Below are 25643 nucleotides of genomic sequence, written 5' to 3'. Positions count from 1 at the left end.
ACTGATGGTGAATGTTGAATAAAAATATTTTTATTACGTTAAGACAAAAATGCAACTTTTTAATATGTCAAAATAGGAGAAAGCTTAAGTAACAGCACATGTAAATAAGCAGTTGAACCTAAAACAAACAGTACATTCTAAATCATTAAAGAAAATAATACAATAATAAACTTACACATAAATTATGTGATTAACGTTATACAATCTTATTTATTGCAACAACTTAAACTGTTATGGCACTTTGAATTACACAAGAGTCCCTTGCTTTTGCAACTGCATTTATTCATGGAACACTTCTTTTTGCAATGACAGCGTGTATAGCCTTGCCCTCCACTTTTCGAATTAGCTGCAGCTGCTTCTCTCAGTGATATTTCTTACTTACACTTAACCTTATTTACAATGAGCATTATTTACCTTATTAATAACAAATAACCTTAAATATGAGAAAAGATAAATCAATTTCACACATTCTATAATCTTAATTTTATTACTAATTGATAATAATAGTTATAAGAAAAAGTTGTTAAAAAGTTTTCAGTATTTAACAGATGCATCTGTTATTGCTAGTTCTTAGAGAATATTTCAGTATTACAAGTACAGTGGGTGCTCGGTTAACGAACAAATTGGATAACGAACACTTTCGTGAAAGATTTTTATGATCAGACAATGAACACATGATCAGATAACGAACACTTCACTGAACAAACATAAAAAGAAGTGATGGAAATAGCAAATACTGTTTGGTTTTCCTTTGTCTTCAAGTAACTTTTTGGAGCGTGGGAGACGTCAACGTCGTCGCTCAACCCGATATATACCAATCAGATAATATTCCTCGAATTTTGAAATACTCCCTTGTAATTCCAGTCTTTTATTTTTCTGACAAACAATTCTTTTATAGTATTCGCAACACTGTCATGTAGGCACTCCTTAAGTTTTGCGTCAATTTTTATTTTCGAAAGGTGAGAGAATAATAGCAAAGGTAGAGAGTGGGCAGAAGATGTCTGATGTTACTGGGCAGTATGACTTGAACAAATCTACAGTAGGGCTCAGTTCAATCTTATCTAAGAAAGATACAGTATAATTAAGGAAACTCAGGCAGCTAAAGGAGTAACAAATATCACATCTGAGAAATAAAGAACATTGAAGAGCTCATAATGGAACCTGAAACAGATCTGACAACAGAAGAACTCCAAGAACTCTTGAATGAAGAGTACCAAGAAATTCAGCGAGATATGCTTTATTGTGAAAAGGAGGATTAATGCCGATATCTGCTATTAATTAAAGATCTTTTGAAGAAGTGGGGAATGTCAGATCAATGGTCTTAGAATGGCATACAAACCAGGTTAAAATTAATAGGCTNTAGACTTCGGAAAGCTAAATGCTTGTAATGAAAGTCACTTAGCGTGCACAGGCGAAAGCCTAGGGCCGTTCGGGCTATCAAGCTGTCTCGAATCTGTGAAATCATAACTGTGACTTATATCGACGTCCTATCTGTCTCTTTTCTCCGTTATCACCAGGCTGAGTCATGTAATTCTAAAATGGGAACTCTACCACGGAAAAGTGACGAATCGAAAGTATCGTGAGCGAGTATTATGATGTATGCACAGGCATACATGGATTAGAGAGATAGAGGAAAGAGAAAGGGAAGAGCAAAGACGAGCGCTTAAAAAGAAGGATAGGAAGGATCAGACCCTCGGGTGTGCGACGATTCTCGAACGAATAGATGTGTACGTGTGCTGATATTTGTAATTATAAATTGTGAATACATGTGACTAATATTATTTTTTTTATTTATTTTGTGCATGTTACAAGTTATAAATAAATATAAACAAACAACACTAACTCGATAACATTAAATCTAAATACCAAAATGATTAATTTACTGTGTTTTTGTTATTTATTACTCCTGTTTTTAGGTATTCGGTATTCGGCCGAATAGTGAAAAATAGGCCGAATACCGAATAGTAACCGAATATTCGTTACATCACTAATGTTTATTATTAGAAAATCATCATCAGTTAAATCTTCAATATATCAAAAAATTCCTATCACAAAATGTTATATGATTAAAATAGCCATTGTATAATAAACATAACTTTTTACTTCTTTCATAATTCATAGCCAAGAAGACAATTTGCTGTTAATTGTTTTGTTTATGAATCATAGATACCTAAAAAAGTATTATAGATTTAAGTCAAATAAAGAAATTTATTTGTAAGTCATTTTATCAATTGATTGCAAATTTGTTTTTAATAATGACACTCACAAAGAGATTAACTCCAAACAAATTCTTATATTAATATTAGTAAAAACTAATAAGTAGTTTCTATTTTAGAAATTTAAAGCTTAGATATAAGATTAATGAGTCTAACTGTTTATTCTGTATAATTGCACAGATATTTTTATCACATTGTGTCATGGCTGCATTAATAAGCATCCACAATGTGTTGTGGCATTTTCTCAATGCTAGATTATATTTTGGTTGATTATTGAAAGAATATTGACACAAATTTAGCTTTGTAGCCTTATTTGAATATGCCAAAATGCATTGTGCACATTTTTGAAAATGCAATGACAAAATTTATGTTGTTTCTGAATCTAAGAAATTAAAACATGTGGTTGATGTTTTCAATCTTTGAGCCTAACATATATATTGATACATTTTATTAGTTCTTTCTGGACTAATAAAAACTAAAATTTTAAATAGTTATTGTTTTGAATGGAATTTTTCCAAATTTTCTACAAATACAGTGGTACCTCAGGTTACGAACGCCCCAGCATACGAAATTTTCAGGATACGACTTGAAATTCGAACATATTTTTGCTCCACAATACGAACAAAAACTCACCATACGATGTTACATTAGTTCGCATTTTTCGTTTGTTTTTCTTACTACAGTTATTTTTTTAATGTATTACTTGACTTTAATTTGAGTATGTTTTTTGCGTTGGAACGAATTATTTGGTTTTACATGTAATCGTATGGGAAAAGATGATCCACCTTACGACATTTTCATGATACGATCTCAGTTTCAGAACGAATTAATTTCGTATCCTGAGGTACCACTGTATAATATATATTTTATATTCATAAAACAATTTATTATTAGTATAATGTTATCTTTATGATTATGATAATAATAAAATATTATTAACAAATTTGTAATTTTGATATTAAATGTTAATTAAATCGTTTTTAATTTAATTTATGTTTAATGTTAATATATACTAATGTAAATAATTATTTTTAGGTATTGATGTATGTTTAACTTTAAGCAAGTATCCACCAAAGACACAAATAAAATGTTCTCCTTTTCCAAAGGTAAAGACATTGTTAGCATTAATGAAACAAGATGATTAAAATTTTAAATGATTTTATGTATAAAGAATTTAATATTTCTTTATGATTTCAGAAGTGTCAAGTCTCTGTAGCAAATAAAGCCCATTGTTTATTATTAAATTATTCAAATTCTTTAGAAATGTGGCAGTTGGGCCATACAAACAGTAATTCTGGTAAATTTTTATTTATTTATGTTGTTTTGGATAAACTATATTTTTATTTAATTATATTGTTCACTTACAGGAAATAATGGTGAAATATTACCTCTGGTATCAAGAGAGAAAAAAATCTTGCAATTAAATTGTAAAAACAATGAAACCATAATTTGTTGTTGTTTATCAGATGATGGAAGATGGTTAGCATATTCCACAAAAGAGAAATTGAAATTGTATCATTTTTCTCTGGTAAGTATTATCTTACTCTTTTGATTAAAAATGAATTCACAATGCAAAAATTATATATATAAATTTTGAAATGTTCATATTTAGTTTTGAAGTTTCAGAATACACATACAGTAGAATCTGTATATTGTAATCATGATATTGTTATGAGTCATCCAATATTATCAAAATATCTTGTCTCAAACATCAGTTAAAATAGATTTAAAATTGTTTATTCTATTCAGTGTTTTAACTGGTGATTATTATTATTATTATTATTTTTAGAATAATAGGCATGTCTTTTGGTGCTACATGTTATTATTTATTATCAATTTTAATTATTGTTTTATTATTAATATTTATAAATGTTAATTGTTTTTATTATTAATTTATAAAATATTACTTGTCATACAGTGATTTAAATTGCTGGCATTTCTCAGTTACATTAGGTTGTTGCAAATAAAATGGCCGATTTTTACTTCTGACTTTGAACATTTATTAATTTAACTTAAAACTACATATTCAATCAAAATAGTCTTCACCAGCATTAATACACTTTTCTCACTGCAATATAAATGCATTAATGTCAATTTGATAGGAATCACAAGAATGAGAAGCCAAAAAATTATTAAAGATACTTTTTTATTGCATCCTCTTCCTTGAAGACTTTCCTTACCAAAAAACTGTCCAAATGTATAGAATAGGTGATAATCTAGAGCAGTTTTCCGCAATCGGTGTGTCGTCACAAGGTGAAAGGTGTGATGTGAACTTTTACATATTCTATTAATCTCAAGTTTTATTTATATATTTTTATCACAGTTGTTATGTTTATTATGCTTGTATTTCATTCACTGATGAAATAAGATGATGTTAAAGCAATAAACACATATGTTGTCCCAGTACTTACTTATTCTTTTGGAGTTATACATTGGACTCACACAGATCTTGAGCAACTCCAAATGAAAACAAGAACACTTACTAAGCATAAACAACATTGGACTCACACAGATCTTGAGCAACTCCAAATGAAAACAAGAACACTTACTAAGCATAAACAACTGTCATCCTAAATCTGCATAGAAAGATTAACCCTTCCACATAAAGATGGCGGATGTGGCCTGATTGACATAGTTAACCTCCACTACAAACAAATACAGACATTACGAGAGTTTTTCTACTAAAAACAAGAAACATTACAGTTGCATAAAGCAGTAACTCTAGCAGACTCAAATAATACACCATTAAATTTACATTCACAACGTATGGACACGATACAACATATAAATAGCATAGACATCCGTTAAGCAATTGTAGGAAGAGCTTACACGGCTAGCATCTCCATATCAACCGAAATAAGAAGAAAAAGAGGGAAGGAGAAACAATCGTGGGCTCAAAAGGCACTCCATGGCAGACATCCTTACAACCTGACCCAGCATTTTGTTAACAAAACTGCATCAAATAGCTGGTTAGCTCGGGGAGATGGAAGGATTCATGATTGCCATACAGGATCAGGTCATAAATACTAAAAACTACAGAAAACACATACTGAAAGATAACAACACTCACAAATGACACATGCGGAAAATATCACATCATGCCAGAAACCATACAACACATCACTTCTGGTTGCAAGCTCTTGGCACAGACAGATAATTTACATAAACATAATGAAGTAGCAAATACATCAAGAGCTTGCAAAGAAACATCAAATTATTAAACATCCACGAACCATACTACAACTACATTCCACAGACAGTATTGGAAAACAATGGGCACAAAATGTACGACGACAGCCATAATCACAGATAAAACAATTTACCACCACAATAGTGCTTACCTTATGCCTCATTGACAAACACAATAAAATCACAGAAATTATAGACATATCTGTTCCAAACACTCACAATGTTCAAAACACATGCAGTGAAAAAATCAGCAAGTACACAGAACTCGCCCAGGAAATAAGGCATGTATGGAGGATGGATAGGCTTCTTATTATACCTGTTGTTCTCTCCTCTACAGGTGTCATACCACACACGCTACACATAAGCCTGGGAACATTAAAATTGAATAGAAACACATACATTACACTACAGAAGGCCACTATATTGAATACATATCATATTGTTAGGAAATTCCTGAATACAGACACACACTGACACAGTTATTTAATTTTTGTCTTGTTTTGGTTACTATGCTGTGTCTGGCATAATACACAGCCATCGGTGTCAACCGAGTGTAACTCACAAAACTCAACATAATAATAATAATAATAATAATAGATTTATGGCATTACAAAATTCTACTAATAGTATCATATCATATGTGTTTGAGGGGAATAACATTTTGGTGTGCCGTGTTGAGTCATGTTGAGTCAGAGGTGTGTCGTGAGTAGAAAAAGATTGCGGAACACTGATCTAGAGAATAAGATGAATGGAGAAAAATTTCATTTGAATACTTTCATTTTTGTGATGAATAATTAAAGAACTGCAGACCTGCAAATGATGCTTATAATCAAGTTTGTGTGGTACCCATTTTCAAGCTTCTTGACTTTTCCTAACATGTTTAGATGCCGAGAAGTGATTGAATAATGTACGGTATGTTCAACTTTTCTGTGATTTCCCGGACAATGGGTAATGTTCTAATTTAATGATATTCTTCAATTCTGATTTTTGAGATTTGTATTCCCAGAATGAAATTCTTTGAACCAATGATGGCCTCACTCACAGAATTTTCACTAAAAGTTTTACTAGTATTTTGGGTTGCTTCAGTGCATTATGTCCCTGCTTATACTCTTAAAAGAAAATTATTCAATTTCCTTTTTCCATGCTGTCAGAAGAAGTACTCTTAAACATCAGAAATTCACAATATAAATGAGATTACATTTTTAAATTCACATATATGTGTTCTTTTCCAATTGCAAACATACAGCATTGTTGACATAGAAAAAAGTTGAACTACAAGGCTGGATAGTCTACATTTTAAAAAAACAGCCATTTCATTTGCAATGACCCAATATAATAGATGAAGTATTATTAATTATTGGGTTGTTCGGAAAGTAAGTTCGTTTTTTTCCGTGGAAAAAAATGCAATATTCTTATAATAAATAAATATTTTATTGAATTACAAGTTTACCATTTTGGTCAAATACCTGTTGTCATCGTTTCTGGTAGTAGCACGATTTCACATTCATAAAAGTTTTGATCGTTTCTTACAAAAAACCGATCCAAGTGATTTTTGACATTGTCATTTCAAGTAAATGTCTTACAGTTAAAAAAAAAATTGTATAGACTGGAACAAGTAATAATCTGAGTGTGCTCGATCTGGCGAAAACGGTTGGTGTGATAGCACGTCCCATCTAAGTTATAACAGTTTCTGACGAGTTACCAAACTTGTGTGAAATTTGACATTATTGTGGTAAAACACTACACCTGTTTTTTTTTATCAATTCTGGCTGGCTTTTTCTGTTTGATGATATTACGCAATTTGTTTACTCGAATGCAGTACACTTTCGAATCAATTGTTATATTTTGTGGTAAAAGCTCCAAAAAAAAATTTCCTTAAAATCCGACCAAATAGAGCATTTCTCTTTAAGAACTCGTGGAATTCATATATCGAGCTTTGAAACGAAACCAATTTGTTTCAAGTACTCATAAGTAGTTCAATTTGACAAATTTAATCTCTTAGTGATTTCACGTGTTGTTATTCCGCAGTTTGCTTCAATCGGTACTTTTATTTTGTTTTCATTGGCTTCAACTGGCCATCCAGAATGTGGTGCAACTTCAATAGTGAAATTGCTGGAACGAAATTTTGTAAACCAGTTTTGGCACTGTCATTCTGTCAACACATCTCCACCATACATGTAACACGATTTTTTTCTTGCTTGAACAGCATTTTTATTTTTTTGGTAATAAAAAAGCAAAATATGCCGAAGATGCTGCTTTCAATCTTCCATATTTGATGGGACACAAAAAATAAACAATTGCACGAAATCAAACAAAATTTTTTACAAATAAGCCATAAAATGGTAGTTAGTTGTCAAAATATATAATGATAATACGGTTTAGAACGAAAATGGCGGGAAAAATACCACTAATCCGTCTAGTGGTAAAAAAAAAACGAACTTACTTTCCAAACAACCCAATAATAACAATAACAACATACCAACAAATAATATCCAATAAAAAATTATTTTTGCCTCCATTATTAAAATAGGAGATTTGCATAGAAAAAAATTTTCCCAATTTCAAAAATAGCCTTCAAATTTCCTCTCATACAGCAATCAAAAAATATAGACACAGCTTTGTATAGACTTACAAATCACCTTGCTGCACACATTTCCAACTGTAAAATGTTTCACATACTCTAAACTTCTAGTCTAAGCAAACATTTTCAGCTTCTTTCAAGGCCTGCTTTCAGCTTACATCCATAGACAAAAAAGATGAAAGAAGAAACTAGAGCAAAGAGAGAATTCTGTTTTATTTCCAGATTCCAGATACTAACTACAGTCTTATTTACTTCAGTTATTATTTTCAGTATAGAAGAAGTAGATGGTATTATGCTAAATTTATAATAAAATACCTTAAATGATAATTCTAAGTATTTAGTTTAATTTTTTCTCTTAAAATAACCATAAATGTAGAACATTCTATGGCATTATAATGTTTATTAATCATATATAGTATTTTATGTTTAATTGTGAATGATGAATAAAAATAAACAAATAACTGCTTCTTTAGAGAGTGAAATTCTTTATTCAAGAAGAAACAGTTTCTGCATCAAATTTTTTATTTTTAACTTGTTTTCAGATTAACCAGCATTTTATTTGGAAGTAATTAAAAATAAGTTATTTATGAAATGATGCATTCATTATACATGGTTAATACAAATGAATCATCGAGTTGTAAAATCTTGTAACTTCCAAAGTATTGAGCTAGTTGTTCACATTAGACATAAAACAAAAGAGAAATTCATATGTGAAGATTTCTTTGTGACACACAGGCAGCACAACATTCATTGTCAAAATTGCAACTATGCAGCAGAAGTCATTTCCAATGACTTTGTTTTTCAGCAAGATGGGGTTATACTCCATTAGCATACTGAGTACTGATACATCGATACCTGAATGCAGAACTCTCACACTGCCAAATTTGGCTTTGCAGTAATAATGACTTAGCATTGTGCAGATGCTTCCCATATCTTTGGATCTCATATCATGTGAGGTTTTTTTCTGTCAGGATATGTAAAGGATGCAATTTATGTGCCACCATTACCCACATCTTTGGCAGAGCTCCAGGACTGCATTACTGCTGCAATTGTGACCATCCAGGAAAACATGCTGCAGAGGGGCAAACTGGACTACTGCTTGGATGTGTATCATGTTATCAAAGGAACAAACATAGAACATATGTAGTCCTATAACACAAACTTACAGTTTTTAGTTCTTGTAAGATATCACATATTGTTTGAAATAGTTGCTGAAATCCAATGATTCATCTGTAATAACATTATATAAAAACTGAAAAATTCTAAAATGAATTACAAGAATGATAACATACCTTGGTTAAAAAAGTTATATTTTTATATTTTAAGTTTATATTAGTTTAGTCTATGATCTGATAATGTATATCTTATTTTTTTATAAACTTTGAGATTTTTTTAAGTTTTAAGAAAAGATCTAAAACAGTTTGATTTTTAAGAAATTCTTACTTCTTACTTTGAGAACGTTGACATTTAGGTGTAATATTTTCAATATTGTGACAATAGATATAAAGACCAAACAAAAAATAAATAATTATAAAGTCTTTTAACTGAATTCAATACACTACTAAAATTACTTTATTTAAAACAAGTGAAGAAAAATATTTAATATCACTTTCTGGCATTTTCAGTTTTAACAAGCTCACTTTCAAGAAAAATATATAGATATCTCTTGTACAACACAGTTTCACTCTAACATGTTTCAGAAATTGGAGAAATCCTTGTACAACATTGTTTCTGGTTTCCCACTAACACAGTTTGAGACTTTGGGAAACACTTTGTACAAACATTTACAACTTTTAAGTACAATCTCTGTTATTCTAGCAAGCGTGCACAGTCTCAAATTTTCCCACAGATTTTATATTAAAACTTTGAATTTGTTTTGTGCCTTTCATGATGAAAACTGATGGTGTAATTTTTTTCTTTCTTGTCCTAGCTTTCTTATCAACTATGTGTCTTTTAAATATAATGATTTATAATAACTTATTTCAATTTCAGTTTTTATTATTAAAACTTAACTATTAAAAAATGTAAGATTGACAATTGTAAATAAAATAGACTGTTTCAAAATTTTTCAGTAATCTATTTTACTTTGAAAAATATTACGAGTTTTTTTTATAAACTTAATGAATCCTTTTTTAAAATGTACTTTTCAGATTGTAAGAAGATTTTGTCAATTTCATTTTGTATATATGTTACTGTGAATGACCAATATCTGGCAAATGTCAACATTCTCCAGTGAATGTCAGCATTCACACAGTTGTTTCGTGTATGTACAAAATATTTGCTAAATATCATTATTTCTCACTTACACCAACAAATGTCGACATTCAGCATGCACTGACGATGAATGTTGAATAAAAATATTTTTATTACGTTAAGACAAAAATGCAACTTTTTAATATGTCAAAATAGGAGAAAGCTTAAGTAACAGCACATGTAAATAAGCAGTTGAACCTAAAACAAACAGTACATTCTAAATCATTAAAGAAAATAATACAATAATAAACTTACACATAAATTATGTGATTAACGTTATACAATCTTATTTATTGCAACAACTTAAACTGTTATGGCACTTTGAATTACACAAGAGTCCCTTGCTTTTGCAACTGCATTTATTCATGGAACACTTCTTTTTGCAATGACAGCGTGTATAGCCTTGCCCTCCACTTTTCGAATTAGCTGCAGCTGCTTCTCTCAGTGATATTTCTTACTTACACTTAACCTTATTTACAATGAGCATTATTTACCTTATTAATAACAAATAACCTTAAATATGAGAAAAGATAAATCAATTTCACACATTCTATAATCTTAATTTTATTACTAATTGATAATAATAGTTATAAGAAAAAGTTGTTAAAAAGTTTTCAGTATTTAACAGATGCATCTGTTATTGCTAGTTCTTAGAGAATATTTCAGTATTACAAGTACAGTGGGTGCTCGGTTAACGAACAAATTGGATAACGAACACTTTCGTGAAAGATTTTTATGATCAGACAATGAACACATGATCAGATAACGAACACTTCACTGAACAAACATAAAAAGAAGTGATGGAAATAGCAAATACTGTTTGGTTTTCCTTTGTCTTCAAGTAACTTTTTGGAGCGTGGGAGACGTCAACGTCGTCGCTCAACCCGATATATACCAATCAGATAATATTCCTCGAATTTTGAAATACTCCCTTGTAATTCCAGTCTTTTATTTTTCTGACAAACAATTCTTTTATAGTATTCGCAACACTGTCATGTAGGCACTCCTTAAGTTTTGCGTCAATTTTTATTTTCGAAAGGTGAGAGAATAATAGCAAAGGTAGAGAGTGGGCAGAAGATGTCTGATGTTACTGGGCAGTATGACTTGAACAAATCTACAGTAGGGCTCAGTTCAATCTTATCTAAGAAAGATACAGTATAATTAAGGAAACTCAGGCAGCTAAAGGAGTAACAAATATCACATCTGAGAAATAAAGAACATTGAAGAGCTCATAATGGAACCTGAAACAGATCTGACAACAGAAGAACTCCAAGAACTCTTGAATGAAGAGTACCAAGAAATTCAGCGAGATATGCTTTATTGTGAAAAGGAGGATTAATGCCGATATCTGCTATTAATTAAAGATCTTTTGAAGAAGTGGGGAATGTCAGATCAATGGTCTTAGAATGGCATACAAACCAGGTTAAAATTAATAGGCTTGGGGATCTATACAATTACAATGCTATTAATTCTGAAAATCCTGAAGAAGAGAGAAAAGCAATCGACATTAGACAGATTATTTAAACCCCACAAAGAAAAAAACATGACTAATAAATATGCAAGTCTGTGTATATATGTATTTTTATTATTACATATAAATAAACGTAGTAAGAAAATATATATTTTTTTGGGGTCTCCAGAACAAATTAATCAAATTCCCATACAAACGTATGGTAAATTGTTAACGAACAATTTGGATAGCGAACAAAGTCTTGGAATGGATTATGTTCATTAACCGATCACCCACTGTATTATGTAATTCTGTGGAAAGTAGTATCACTTTGCAACCCATTAAAATTTTAGCATGACCAATAGTTTGAGAAACACTGTTCTAATGTACTTGTAATTCATATAGAAACATAGTAAAGTAGAGTCCCAAAAACTTGGCCTAATGTGGACCGAAGGGTGGCCGAGTTTGTGAAAATGCTGAGTTATCAGGAATGGGGTTAAAAAATAAAAAGTACAAATGTTTCCTCAGAAATTACTGTACTGTACTTGTATGTATTGTTTGCTTGAGAATACAACAGAGAATAAACTGCCCAAATACCCTTAAACCAGAGGTCGCCAAACTTTTTTGATCATCGACCCCCTACAACTTTTCGAAACCTCATATTGACCTCCATCAAAAAGTTTGTGTTACAAGCAAAAAAAAAGCTCTTACTATTTTAATATATATCTTTTAATTTTACATTTATTGTACTTATGTTAATAATAATTTTTGTAACTGACAATCAATGAGATGGATAAGCTTGATAATTCGCTTAACAAGATTAGCAATATTCGGTTCAAAATTTGTAAGTTTTAGTCTTTTCATCGACTACCCAATAATGTTATATCGACCCCTGGGGATCAATATAGACCACTTTGGCGACCCCTACCTTAAAGGGAAAGTACTGTACGTACTGTACTTTATGAAGGCACAGAGCCTTTACTACATAAAAATGAAAATTAATGAATACACAGTGTACAGTAATTTACCTGATAAGACAAATCTCAGAAAAATACTTTGAGGCATAAAGCTGTTTATAATGAAAATTAACTAGGGATTTTTCGCCCTTCTAGGGTGTGGCTGAATTATCCAGACTGCCAGGTTATTGAGTGCCGAGTTTTCAGGACTACTGTATTGGCAGCACAGTAGTCTAGATACTCATTTTTCAGACAATTCAAGATTATAACAGGAAACAGTCAGAGTGGACATTGATGACATGACCATTTTTAAATTAAATGATACTAAATTTATTTTAAAGTTCTTATCATTTATGTATAACCAATTATGCATTCCTATTTTTAAACACATGTTAATATATGCACACAGAAGTCAAAATATGTGGTAGACGAGAGCATTACAAGTTTATCTAATGTTGTTGTAAATTTATATTTTCTGAAACAAAGTGTTCATTAGAACATTGTGATGGAATTCTTTCATTTTATGTGCTCATTGTAAATAATTAATTTGTCTTAAACATTGTATTTTTCCTTTACATTTACATTAAACTATAAAAAGTGAAAACCTCAAGCAGAATTAATGAAGTGGTAGCAATGTAGCCACATTGCTACCACTGCACCATTAATGCTATATTTTTATATGAATTATATCAGAACATTTTGAAACCCATTTCTCACAAACAGCTGACCTAACAGATAAAAATAAAAACATGAGTCTTTTTTTTTCTATCAAATGATATATATTTTATTAAAATGTAAGACTGAGACGAGAAAACCCTCCCTTGTTAGTAACAAACAGCATCTTATTAAACTCAATATGAAGAAATAAGCCTGAAGCCCTTGAGAAATGACATTTAATGCTGTATTTCCAATAAAGCAATTTTTATTAAGGTATTATAAACAAATTAATTGAAATTATATGGTCTTTTTATTTTATTTGATAAATTTTCATTTTTCTAACTGTTGAATGTAGTACATTACACTAAACATCGGGTTTTAAGATTTTTTTTATCTTCCATTCTGAGAAATTCCAAAGTTTTTATATTAATCCAAGTTGGATTAATGTAATAATTATATTCTGTAATATAAAAATGATTCTGTGTTTAAGATTAATTTCATTATTTAATAATCATAGTTTATTATTGGTCTTGTACTAGTTACTTGATAAAAAAAAAATATATTTTTTATCAAGTAATTAGTACAAGACCAATTATTTTTCTACAGTCACCAGTACAATTTAATCACTTGTCATAGTGAGACACTAGTTTTTCGATTCCTTCATCATAGACTTCCACTGCCAGTTTCTTAGCCAGTTAGTGACAGATTCTTTCACCTCATCATCTGTTCCAAAACATTTGCCACCAAACACTTTTTCATCTCGAGAAAGAGGTAAAAGTCACTGGAGACCAGGTCAGGACTGTGTGGTATTGAAAATGTCCCAGCCAAATTTCTGAAGTACAGCTTGAGTCGCTGCAGCAGTGTGTGGTCACACATTACCTTTTCCTTGATAAAACATTAAACACCATTTTCTCACACTTGCTTCATTCATAATGTGGTCACCATACACTTTCGTTGATTTGCTTATGAACTTTCTTCATGTTTAGAAAACAAATAAACTTCACATTTGATGGAATTTTCAATTTTTATACACATATTAACACTTGACAAAACAGTAATAAGTATGCCATTATCAAAACTTTATGCACACTAGCTAACACATCAGAGAACAAATTGACCTTGAATCTGAGGCAGTTATTTACCTGCACAGAGTGCTATGCACAAATGTTCTTTATTTTCTATATGTCCCTTGTGTGTGTATATATATATATTATTTCGATGAGTTTTGTTCAAATAATAAAAATTATTTATTAAACACTCAACTTTTATTTACATTAAATTGTTTATATATTTTTATTAAATATATAATAACATCATATAATTCAAAATATAATCAAGAGTTACTATACAAAATTTTGCAGATTTTGATTTAAAACAAAAGTTTCCTAAACCTTATATATTCATTTAGCTTGTAAAAATGATTAAAAATTGTAAAACCTATTTATAGATTTAGGACATTCAGTGTATTTTGCATTACTATTATTATTAGAATTTTTAAAAACTTTTGAGCCTCAAAAATAATTAATAAAATATAATTACGAAAACATTCTGTTGTCATTGTTGGATGAGTAGGAATATTTTTAAATGATAATTTTAAATTTCTGTCATAGAGTAGGTTGTCATGTCCTTGTTGATAGTAATATATTGAAATTTATATGATTATGAAGCAATGATATAGCTATTAATATAATGAACAATTATTATTGCAATGCCTATGATCATAAATGAAATATGATTTTTGATTATTGTAAAATTTAATAGTTGTATTGAAAAGGATATAGTGAAAAGTAAGGATTAGATCAATCAATCCAAAAATACTGACATAATATTACAATGAAAATATGTATTCAGAAATATGTTATTCTGTTGTAATCAGAAAGCTTAAATATAGATCTGGTTTTCTAAAATTGTTAATGGATGACATTCATTCTTTTTATTTTCATTATAAATCTAAAAAAAGAAAATATATACACTTAGGTTTTCTAAAAATGAAACAGCCAAATACCATATCAAAATTAATTGATTTGGATTTAGTATTGTGAATATTGGAATTAATTTAATTCAGTATTTTTAATAGCATGAAGAAATGGTTATATTTTCTCATTGAAATAATTCTTAATGGATGTCTTGAAAAATATTCACGTTTGATTTCTTAAAAATTATTTGTTCTTCTAAAAATTACTCGTAGTGCATCTTGCTTTCTTTTTTACCAACTTTTCAATGTATATTATCTAGATATTCATTTTTTATTCAGCTATAAAGGAAGATTTTCTAGTCAAGCATTCAAGTAATTTTTATTTTACAATTTATATGTATGAAATTCAGTTGTAAAAACTTATATAATTTTCCAATGTAATTTTGTGTTGTTATGCTTCTTTTACATTTATATTTTATCCTTATATTATATTTTTTATAATTGTGCTTTTTAGTAATATATTTCTTGTTTGTAAATTTGCTTTACTTTTATGTTTTTGTTATATTGTAATGCTTGTATGGGGACATAATTTTTTGGATGTATTCTTATCTTTGCTAATATACTGCTTATAATAAAGTGTTAGTTGGTGCTTTTACTTTATTTAATAACTGTTAAATAAAACATTTTTAACTGTTAATAACAATTGAAAATGTTTGTTCCTATAATAAATTTGTTCCTTTTAACTGAATTATAGGTATTAGTTGATGCTTTTAATGTAATCAGTATCTTTTAAATAAAGTAAACAAATAAATTAATAATAATAAAATGTTAGAAATTATCATTTTTTTAAAATGATAATTTCTATAATGATAATTTTTATAAATAACATCAATTTCATATAATGAAATTCACTTTTGGATATTGATTTATTTGTATTTTTCTTTCATCTTTTGAAATAAAGAGAGTCAAGTATTTATATTCTTGCAATATGTAGAATACTGCAAGTTTTGACATGCTGATATAACCTAGTAACATATAACTTCAAATTATTATAATGAAATGAAAATACATTTCATTACTACATTTGAACACTCATTTCGTAGTCACGATTGTTTAACCTATGTGTGCACAGTCTTAGTTTGTCATTTTTCATTGTTGCATAACAATGTGTAGTGTTTAAACACAAATTCATTTTCTTTATTCTATGCAAAGTATGATCTGCAAAGGGAGACACAATCAATTTATTGAAGGGGTAGCTTTACAATCATTCAAGAGATATATTTGTAGAGTAATGCTAGAAAGAATGGTCCTGTTTCTTGTAATACAATAATAAAGATCACATTGCAATATGGAAACAGCAAATATACTTACAGGTCTGGTATTCATCCTACATTTTAGTAGGAAAGTAGGAAATATCATGCTTTTTAACAGATTGTCGTAATTGTTCTATTTTTGTCTTTAAGTGATAATACTGGATCAACTTTTTTTCTTTTCTAAATAAAGCATGTGTAATGCATATTTTTCATTCTGCTATTCCTTTCTACATTTTTATGTGTAATGCAAGATCTTCTGAATCACAGTTCAAATTTAAAACTTTGGAAAAAACTTTTAAAGTTAAAGTTACATGTTTAATTTAAAGAAATTTAAATTAAAATTCTTTTTTATTAGTAAATCTCAACAACAGTTTTTCTAGTATTTAATCAAGTCCCAATGAAAATCACAAAGGGAAGATTTTTGCATTAGGTTTTTCTAAGCAGTTGTAGCAATTTTCCATTGAGTTAGGAGAATGTTTACTGATATTTAATTAACATTAACTCCAGGACCAATATATTCAGTAAATTTTCTGCTTCTATTTGCACTAAAGTACTTTGGTTTTCTATATACTTTTAGTTGTAATAAAAGCAGAAAATTAGCTTAGTTTATTATTGTCATTTTAATATTCAGTGAAATCCTATTTTAACATTCCTTTACTTAACTTTACCCTGATTATGTGTTAACTTTTAGTTGTTTCAACTAATACCACATGAAAACAATTTTAAATTTAGGCTTAAATTTATTGTTTATTGGTATTACATTAAACTTCAATTTTAAAGCATCAGACACCCAAAGGTAATTTTGATTTAACATTCACAAGATAGAACATACAATAGATGATTGATCCCAAATTTTGTTGTTTTTTTTTCCTTCTTTTTTTCTTTTTCTACAAAGCAAAATTTTCTCTTTACAAAATTTTTACTCTTTTAAGATCTAATCAGCAAACCCATTCCTCTTTTTATAATTTCTCTTTTCTTAATATTCAATGTTTCAAAAAAGCACAAAACAGAAACAAGTAGAAAAGACAAGATGAATGTTGGGCTGTATATTTAAAGGATCATATGCTAAAAAATTAAAAAGTATATTAACTACTTGCTTTTTACCATATGTTATAAAGTTTTTAATTTGATATTGTTAACATTTTTCATGATGTATATTGTTTTTTAAATTGTTTCACATTTACTAATAGTAAATGTTATTGATAAATGAAGGCCATGACCTATCCTGGATTATTATTCTAGTAACTAATAAAGTGATAGTCCTTTTTGTTAGGAAATTTTCACACTAAAAAAATAACTAAATAAAATTTATAACAAAGCTTTTTGAATTATGAGAAAAGTTGTTTATTCACTTACAGGTTCATCTTGGATAATGTGGAACATTGCTTTAATCAGGGCTTCGACAATGTGAGGCTTGGACAGGTCTGAACCATCCGAGCCTCACATTGAAGTATTTTTGAAAGAAAAAAAAGCTAGGAATAATTTTTTCTATGAAAAATGCAACACAAATGTATAAACAATAGAAGAAAATAAGTCCTAAGTTCAACCAGGAATGGTTGAGATCAAATTAAACATTGATTTTTATCTCTCCTGCAATCTGAGTGAAGATCTCATTACGCTTAGTAATGAATGACAAACCACTTAGAAAGTAATAATGAGGGAAAATGATCAATCAGAATAGATGATCAGGGACAGAAAATAATAAAAACTGCAAATTTCTAGAACACATCATCATCATCTCCCAAAAATTCCAAGTATAGATCCAATTGTTGTATGTCTCGTTCCTATCTTTGCTCTGTCTCACTTTCTTGAATCGATAGTTTTCCATTACTGGAAGCAACCATATTGTCCCAGAGTCATTGAAATGTTAAAGAAACTCTCACTTGCAAACTAGGGTCAAGTACTTCGTTGGGACTACCTTGGAAAAGATGGGAAATCAAGAAAATGCCACTGATCTCAAACTTCCAAGATTGCGGAAATCTTATAAGCTCCTTTCATGTCAAATAAACGGTTTGTTATAGCCATAGAGTCTGTCTCAGTGCCACTCACACCCATATACAACCTTCTCAATCCCTTGTCCATTTTGATTATCACTCCCCATATTATCAATTCCACAATAATTAGAGTTTTACTGTATATACTAAGTTAATTCTATCTTTCCTTTCCTTGTTAATCTATACTAATATTATAAAGAGGTAATGTTTGTATGTATGTTAGTTTGTATGCAGCAGGTAAACGTTCCAAGATTATATCATCTCGTAATCTATACTAATATTATAAAGAGGTAATGTTTGTATGTATGTTAGTTTGTATGCAGCAGGTAATCTCCGAAACTACTCATCCGATTTCAAAAATTCTTTCACCAATATTTAGAATGGAACTTCAGGGTGGACATAGGCTATATATTATTCCGTTAAACATGGGGGATGGACAGTTCTTTACGGTAAGCCTTACGGAAAAGGTTACCGTAAAGAACTCTGCTTCTATTTATCCCTTTTAGGTGCGGGTTTTTCCGTTTTTGATTGCGTTTTAATAGAGTACGTCAACAGAATGTACACTAAGAAGGGATTTTTCGATATTCCCCCGCGGGGGAGAGAGACAGGATTAAGGCTTACTCTGAAAAACTTGGCTTCTATTATACTATTTTAGATGCGGGTTTTTGCGTTTTTGATTGCATTTTAATAGGATATGTCAACAGAATGTACACTAAGAAGGGATTTTTCGAAAAATTTTCCCCCACTGGGGAAGTGTTATATATTTATAATAGATACATTTTGAGCCACAACAAGGCGTGGGGGGTCTGCTAGTGAGAAAATATTTCATCTAATAAATATACTGTAGATTGCTTTTGTTATAGTATTTTATTGAACATCCTCCTGTAAATGATGATTTTAGCAGATTTTTAATTTCTCCCAGTTATCCTAATTTTCTTCCAAAAAATCCTACTTTTTAAGCCATGAAGTTGGAGTAGGTGCATTACACTTACCCTGGATAAGTATCACTTCAAGTATTGTAGATTTACATCACCCACACAATATTATGGTTTTTTTTATTGCTCTCAAAGAGTTAATTTAATTTTGCTATATAATATGTTATAATAGGGTGTTTCAAATATAATGAAAAAAGACAGGTTATTTTTTCTATCTGTAATGTAAACAAGCAAACTTTATGTTAACATTAACATTAAAAAAGATTTTTTTTTTAATTGTTCTATAAGTTGTACAAAATAACAATTTAAATGTCATTTATATTGATTTAAGAAATTTATTATTTTTTCTGATATATGATAGTTAATTATAAGTTGTTTTATCTACAAAACATAAGAAATAGGCAATAATGAATGAAAATATAGTCATTTCTAAAAATATTGACAATTGTCATTTTTTGATATTTAACAATTAAATTATAATTCATTAATTTGTTATATCATGTTCCTAAATATTTTCTTCAGATAGCAAACAAATATGAAAGATCTTGTAAATGAACAGTTTTTTTCTTTTTGTTACTTGTTTTTGATGATAAAATATAATTATTAAGAGGATTTGCATTATAAGAGAATTTATATTTTATTATTCAGTCACATATAATTATTTTCACTGTATTTTAGGAAGAAGATACATTTACAGCATTATCTCATTCAAATTTTCATAAAGTTCATTTACTTCCAAAAGAATGCAGTTCAGTTCAGTTGATGACTTTCACACCAATGGGAAAGTTCTTAGTGATGATCACACCTTTGCAGAATCTGCAAGTTATCAAAGTGGATTTGATTCAGCCAACATTAATTCATAACATATCAAAGCCAAATGGTTGGTATTTTATGTGTTTTACAAATAAAAATATGTAAATTATTTGTTAAATATACTAATTGATTTATTATTAATATATTTTAATGTCTTAAATATTTATATTACATAATATTACATTAAGAACATTATGTAACATTCAGGAATGTTAATCGAATCACTTTTTTTTCACAGAAAACAAATATAGATATACGCACCTATCTGTGAGTAGGGATGGTTCTTACATTGCTTGTGCAGATAATGGTGGAAATGTCATTGTATATAATTTTTCTACAGGCAAGGTAGGGAAAATTGAAGTAAGGGCATAACTTGTCTTTTAAAAAGTTTAAAATATAATTTACTTTAAATTATAAATTATGTATTCCCAGAGGAAAAAAATTTTATATAACACTCTCCTAAGTAGTGCCAAAGATTATTGTGAATGAATCTTACCCTGTAAATATTTAATAGAACACCCTTCAGTGTATGTGAATTACTAAATGTATATGATTTTGTATTGTGAACAACATTGTTATTATTAAATTATTTGGCTTCCAAACTGAGGATTAAGCTGTTCTGTATATAATCCTGTTGTTTGAAATACTTGTAATTTGTTCACTTTTTAAAGGTGAACAAATTACAATTTTTGAGAAGGGAAAGGAAAAAAAATTATGAATGATGTTTATCTTTAGACATTTATGAACTGAGATTTAGCTTAGTTTCAAGTTTAAGCAATAAAAACTTAGAACTAGAAACTAAAATAAAAACTTAGAACTAGAAATTAAAACTTAAAACTCTCCAAAACATATCTTTTCAGATATGTTTTGGAGAGTTTTTCAATGCCATTTAAAACATTTTTCATCTTTTTCTTGAGTCACAAGGCTACAGATTCCTTTTTAACTACAGTGGAACCTTGCTTAATGAGCATAATTCGTTCCAGAATCTTACTCGTAATGCAAAACACTCATTAAGTGAAACAATTTTTCCCATATAGATTAATGTAAAATATGATACTGTAATGTATTCCATACTGAAAAAATACTCAAATATTTTATGTATAATGTTTATTTAAAGAAAATTATACAATGTACATTGTTAAGGAGTGTGAATCATCATCATTGTTTCTTCTAGCGTGGAATGAACCAACCTGGAATGTGAATTCGATTTGCAGAAAACCAAACAAAAAATCAAAATTTAATTTGGATTGGTCATTAAATTTAATACGAGAAGGCAGCATAAATGCCTAACTCTAGTCAAATTATTTAATTTCTAATATTTAATTATAGCCTTTACATAGCCCAAGAATTTGTCATATCATTTGGCGTGTTTATTATATAACGAGCTATAGTTGTTGTTGTTTATATGTAATATGTCTGATCACAAGTTTGAAAAAATGTGTGATCACAAGTGACACTAAGATACTAGTGGAACAGGTGCTAAACAGAGATGATGTAGCATGCACACAATCTGGGACTTTGCCTCTTCTTGTCACTTGTTATGCGAAATATCGCTCATTAAGTGAGTCATTTTTACACTTTTTTTTGCTCGTTATGCAAGGTTCCACTGTACTATCAGCATACAGCAATAATCACTATTGACTTAGAGGTGCCTTTGATCACACCTGGTGACCTTCTATCTTGCACACATTACACACTCATCACTGCCCTCAAAATCTTTACAAACTTTTTCATTCCTATCTTAGCAACAGGAGTGCAGGTGTTTATACAACACAAAATAACATAATCATACCCATCACTTGGGGCCTCAGGGATCCAGGTCTGGTCCTGGTCTCTGGAACATAGCCTATAACTCTATCCTGCACTTAAATGACACCCTGCGTTGTATGGAAACACAACGCAGGGTGTCATTTAATTGCCACTTTTGTGTTGCCACATACAGGGCTATGTGGACAACACAATTATCCTAGCTTCACACAGGAACAGTGAACACTTACAGGGCATATGCAATGACATTCTCGATAACATTCACAAGTGGAGTATTAAGCATAGGCAATCTGTTAACACAGACAAATGTGAAAGCATGATAATTGGTATGAACGCACCACTCGTCAGGAAGCTTACTCTTCGAATAGGTGCTCACAGAATAAAGCAAACAATGGAAATTAAATATTTAGGTGTTATTCTTGATGAGAGACTTAACTTCACACCCCACATCAAATGCATCACAGACAAAGCTAAATTGATGGCCAGCACTCTCATTAGTATTGCTAGGAACATGTGGGGCCTTGGCCCTACTGCTACTAAGCTTATTTACAGGGGTGCAATTCAGCCAGCACTCCTCTATGCCGTACAGGTCTGGGGCCACATGGCCGCCAAAGTCTATAACTATAAAAAACTGTTATCTGTTCAAAGGATTGCAGCTCTCCGCATTTGTAAGGCTTATAGGACTGTACCCACTAGTGCTCTTTTGGTAATGTCAGGATTGACCCCTATCAACTTAGAAATTAAACACATTATTTGTTAGGAAAATCTTGTCACCTTACCCTGGTGAGATTATAGTGACTCAGATGTCAACAAAATGATTTAGAGTAGGTAAGATTCCCCCCCCCCCATTTGACCTTGATTGATGATATCAAAAAATTCAGCATCGACAAAAATACCCTCCTGACTTACAATTACCACCCCTCCCACCAGCTTGTCCTTGACGTTTACTTCAAAGATCCAGGTGATCATCCCATATTTAGGATTTACACTGATAGTTTCAAGATGGGTGTTGATGTGGATGCTGCTTTTGTATTTTACTCCAACTTAGGCTGCGAGCTTCACAATGCTTGCTTCCAACCAGGTACTGTACACACTGCTCAATAGCACAGGCAGAAACTAGCTATTTATATGAGCTTAATTCACGTTAAGCGTAGGAAGGACAAAAGACACTACTTACACTATCACATTTATTCTGACAGTAGGATTTACACAGGATTGCAAAGTCTGACAGCTGCTTAAAACTCATCCATCTCATACACCACATTCTCAGACGCTTAGACAACAACATTAGAATAGATTTCCAATGGGTCCTGGGTCATGTGGTGTTCTCAGCAACGAGACCACTGACCGTGTTGCCAAACAAGCTGCAAAGTCTTCAGTCACAAGTACTTTCAGTTATATTCTTATCTCAAACATCAACAATTACGTCAAGAACAAATCTTCATTATCTGGCAAGACAGCTGGGACTATGACACCACTGGTAGGCTCACCATTGGTTGGTTCATCCCCAAAGTTGACACTACTGCGATTTTCTGCCACTTTTATCCTAGTTACACCCTGACTCAGCTACTTACAGGACATGGCAACTTTAAGCAATACTTGCATAGATTTAACCTTGGGGACAATGGGGAATTCAGTTTTAATTTATATTAATTAATTAATTTTGATTTTAATTTTAGTTCAGTTTAAGTGTGAAGGCCAGAGTTTTAATAATTATTTTATTATTTTTAGTTTTAATTAATAACTGGCTACCTAATATTAATAAATATTAATATTATANGAATAAATTTTAAATTTAAACTTTTAACATACTTTTAAAAATCTTTACAATAAACTGTAAACTATTAAATACTTAACTAAAAAAATTTTTTAACATACTATATATATATATATATAAAAATGGATGTGTGTGTCCCTATATTTCACTTTTCAGCCAAAACTACACATCACACATGAATGATGTTTGTGTGTGGTAGTAGCCCCAAGTCTCCATTTGTGCACTATGGTGGTTGCGTCTCGATAGCTAGAAGGGTGTGGGAGATATGGGGGCTTAAAGTGGTTGACTTCGAAGATTTTCTATTTCAATTTTAAAAATGTTCGAACCATTTTAAATTCGAATTGGTTCGATTATAGAACGATTGTAAACGTTCCAGAAAATTGATCAAATTGAAAATAGTTCGTTTGACTGAGTGTAAAAATTCTCTAATTAGTCTGGAAACGGGGGACCTAATTCTTGCATATGGAGTTGAAAGTGGTTGACTTTGAAGATGTGTAACAATGGAAGTGTTAATATAAAGCGGCATGCAAGATTTACAGGCGGTTTTTTGCGTTTTTGCGGGAAATTGAACATATTTTTAGACTCATGTAAAAATTCTCTAATTAGTCTGGAAACAGGGGACCTAATTCTTGCATTCTGTGAAAACGGGTAAGATTGGCTATAATGTAATTATCTTAATCTTCACTATTGTTACTTTTGCCCAGTGAAGCGGGTCCTTGCAGCTAGATTCTAGATTACTTAGAAAAGCAATCTTTTATATATATAAAAAACTATATTACATACAAATAAAAACCCAGCGAAGCGGGTCCTTGCAGCTAGTAATAAATATAAAATTAATATAACAAAAAATATACATTAAACTAGTAAAATATATGTATAGTTTTTGTTATATTAATTTTATATTTATTATATAGTATGTTAAAAAATTTTTTTAGTTAAGTATTTAATAGTTTACAGTTTATTGTAAAGATTTTTAAAAATATGTTAAAAGTTTAAATTTAAAATTTATTTGAATGTTTGTATTCGATTGTAGAACAGTAATGTCTTAAGAATGGCCTATTAGAAGTAGGCTGAAAACGTTTGAACAGTAAGTTAATAATAAGCTCAGCAAATTGTTTGGTGTTTGATTATATTTGTAAGTAAACTGCTGAGGAAGTGAGAGTAGTTGAGTTAAGCACTTTTAAACACAGATTTGTGAATGTCAATTAATGCAGTTTTTATTAATTCATTTGATTTAAATTCAATTGCAATGTGTACCAAAAAACAATAGTAGAATCTTACCCATATGTGCATTGAAATCTAATTTGAATAACAACAATATCAATTGTTCCTGCTGTGATGTGAGGCAATCTTGGACGAATCAATGACAGTACTACTGATTTATAAGTAGGATTGGTAATCCTATCTTTGATTGGTTGGGCTGTCAATTTTCTTTAACATAGGAAGTATATGGAGTTGACCATCTGTGTTCCTAATCTGTGGCTGGCTCTTGCTCAGTAACTCGTTCAGCGACTGAGTTATTGTATGGTAACCAGGACAAATATTGCATTCAAAATTTTGTTTGAAAGGCAAGGTGTTTGAAACTCAAGATTTGACTGTATATATTTTAACATCATTATTATGCACTTATGTATTAAATGTAGAATGATCATATTAATAATTAAACAGAGATTACTCAGAGTGATATAGAAAAGAATCTAGTCAACAGATAACAGAGAAAGTTGATTTACCGTAATAAGAACATGAGAGAGAAGATTTGCAAATAAAAATAAATTAGTTGTCATGCCACTAGGTGGTATTAGTGCACTAAAACACATTAAAACATTC

General features: G+C 30.1%; 1 protein-coding gene across 2 annotated transcripts in view; it reads left to right on the top strand.

Annotated features, from left to right (window-relative positions):
* Positions 1-25643, top strand: part of LOC111625254 (U3 small nucleolar RNA-associated protein 4 homolog) — a 72817-nt gene that overhangs the window by 38385 nt on the left and 8789 nt on the right. The window contains exons 10-14 of one of the 2 annotated variants that reach the window (XM_023368359.1): positions 3252-3322; positions 3414-3513; positions 3584-3744; positions 20138-20339; positions 20511-20617. In XM_023368359.1, coding sequence (XP_023224127.1) covers positions 3252-3322; positions 3414-3513; positions 3584-3744; positions 20138-20339; positions 20511-20617 — 641 coding nt within the window. Of the gene's footprint in view, positions 1-3251; positions 3323-3413; positions 3514-3583; positions 3745-20137; positions 20340-20510; positions 20633-25643 lie in introns of both variants that reach the window. The other variant, XM_023368357.1, reaches the window with a different exon arrangement.

Source organism: Centruroides sculpturatus, unplaced genomic scaffold, assembly GCF_000671375.1.
Source record: "Centruroides sculpturatus isolate CEXI.00-Female unplaced genomic scaffold, Cexi_2.0 scaffold393, whole genome shotgun sequence".
Classification (NCBI taxonomy): domain Eukaryota; kingdom Metazoa; phylum Arthropoda; class Arachnida; order Scorpiones; family Buthidae; genus Centruroides; species Centruroides sculpturatus.
This window is presented reverse-complemented; position numbering and strand designations above follow the sequence as displayed.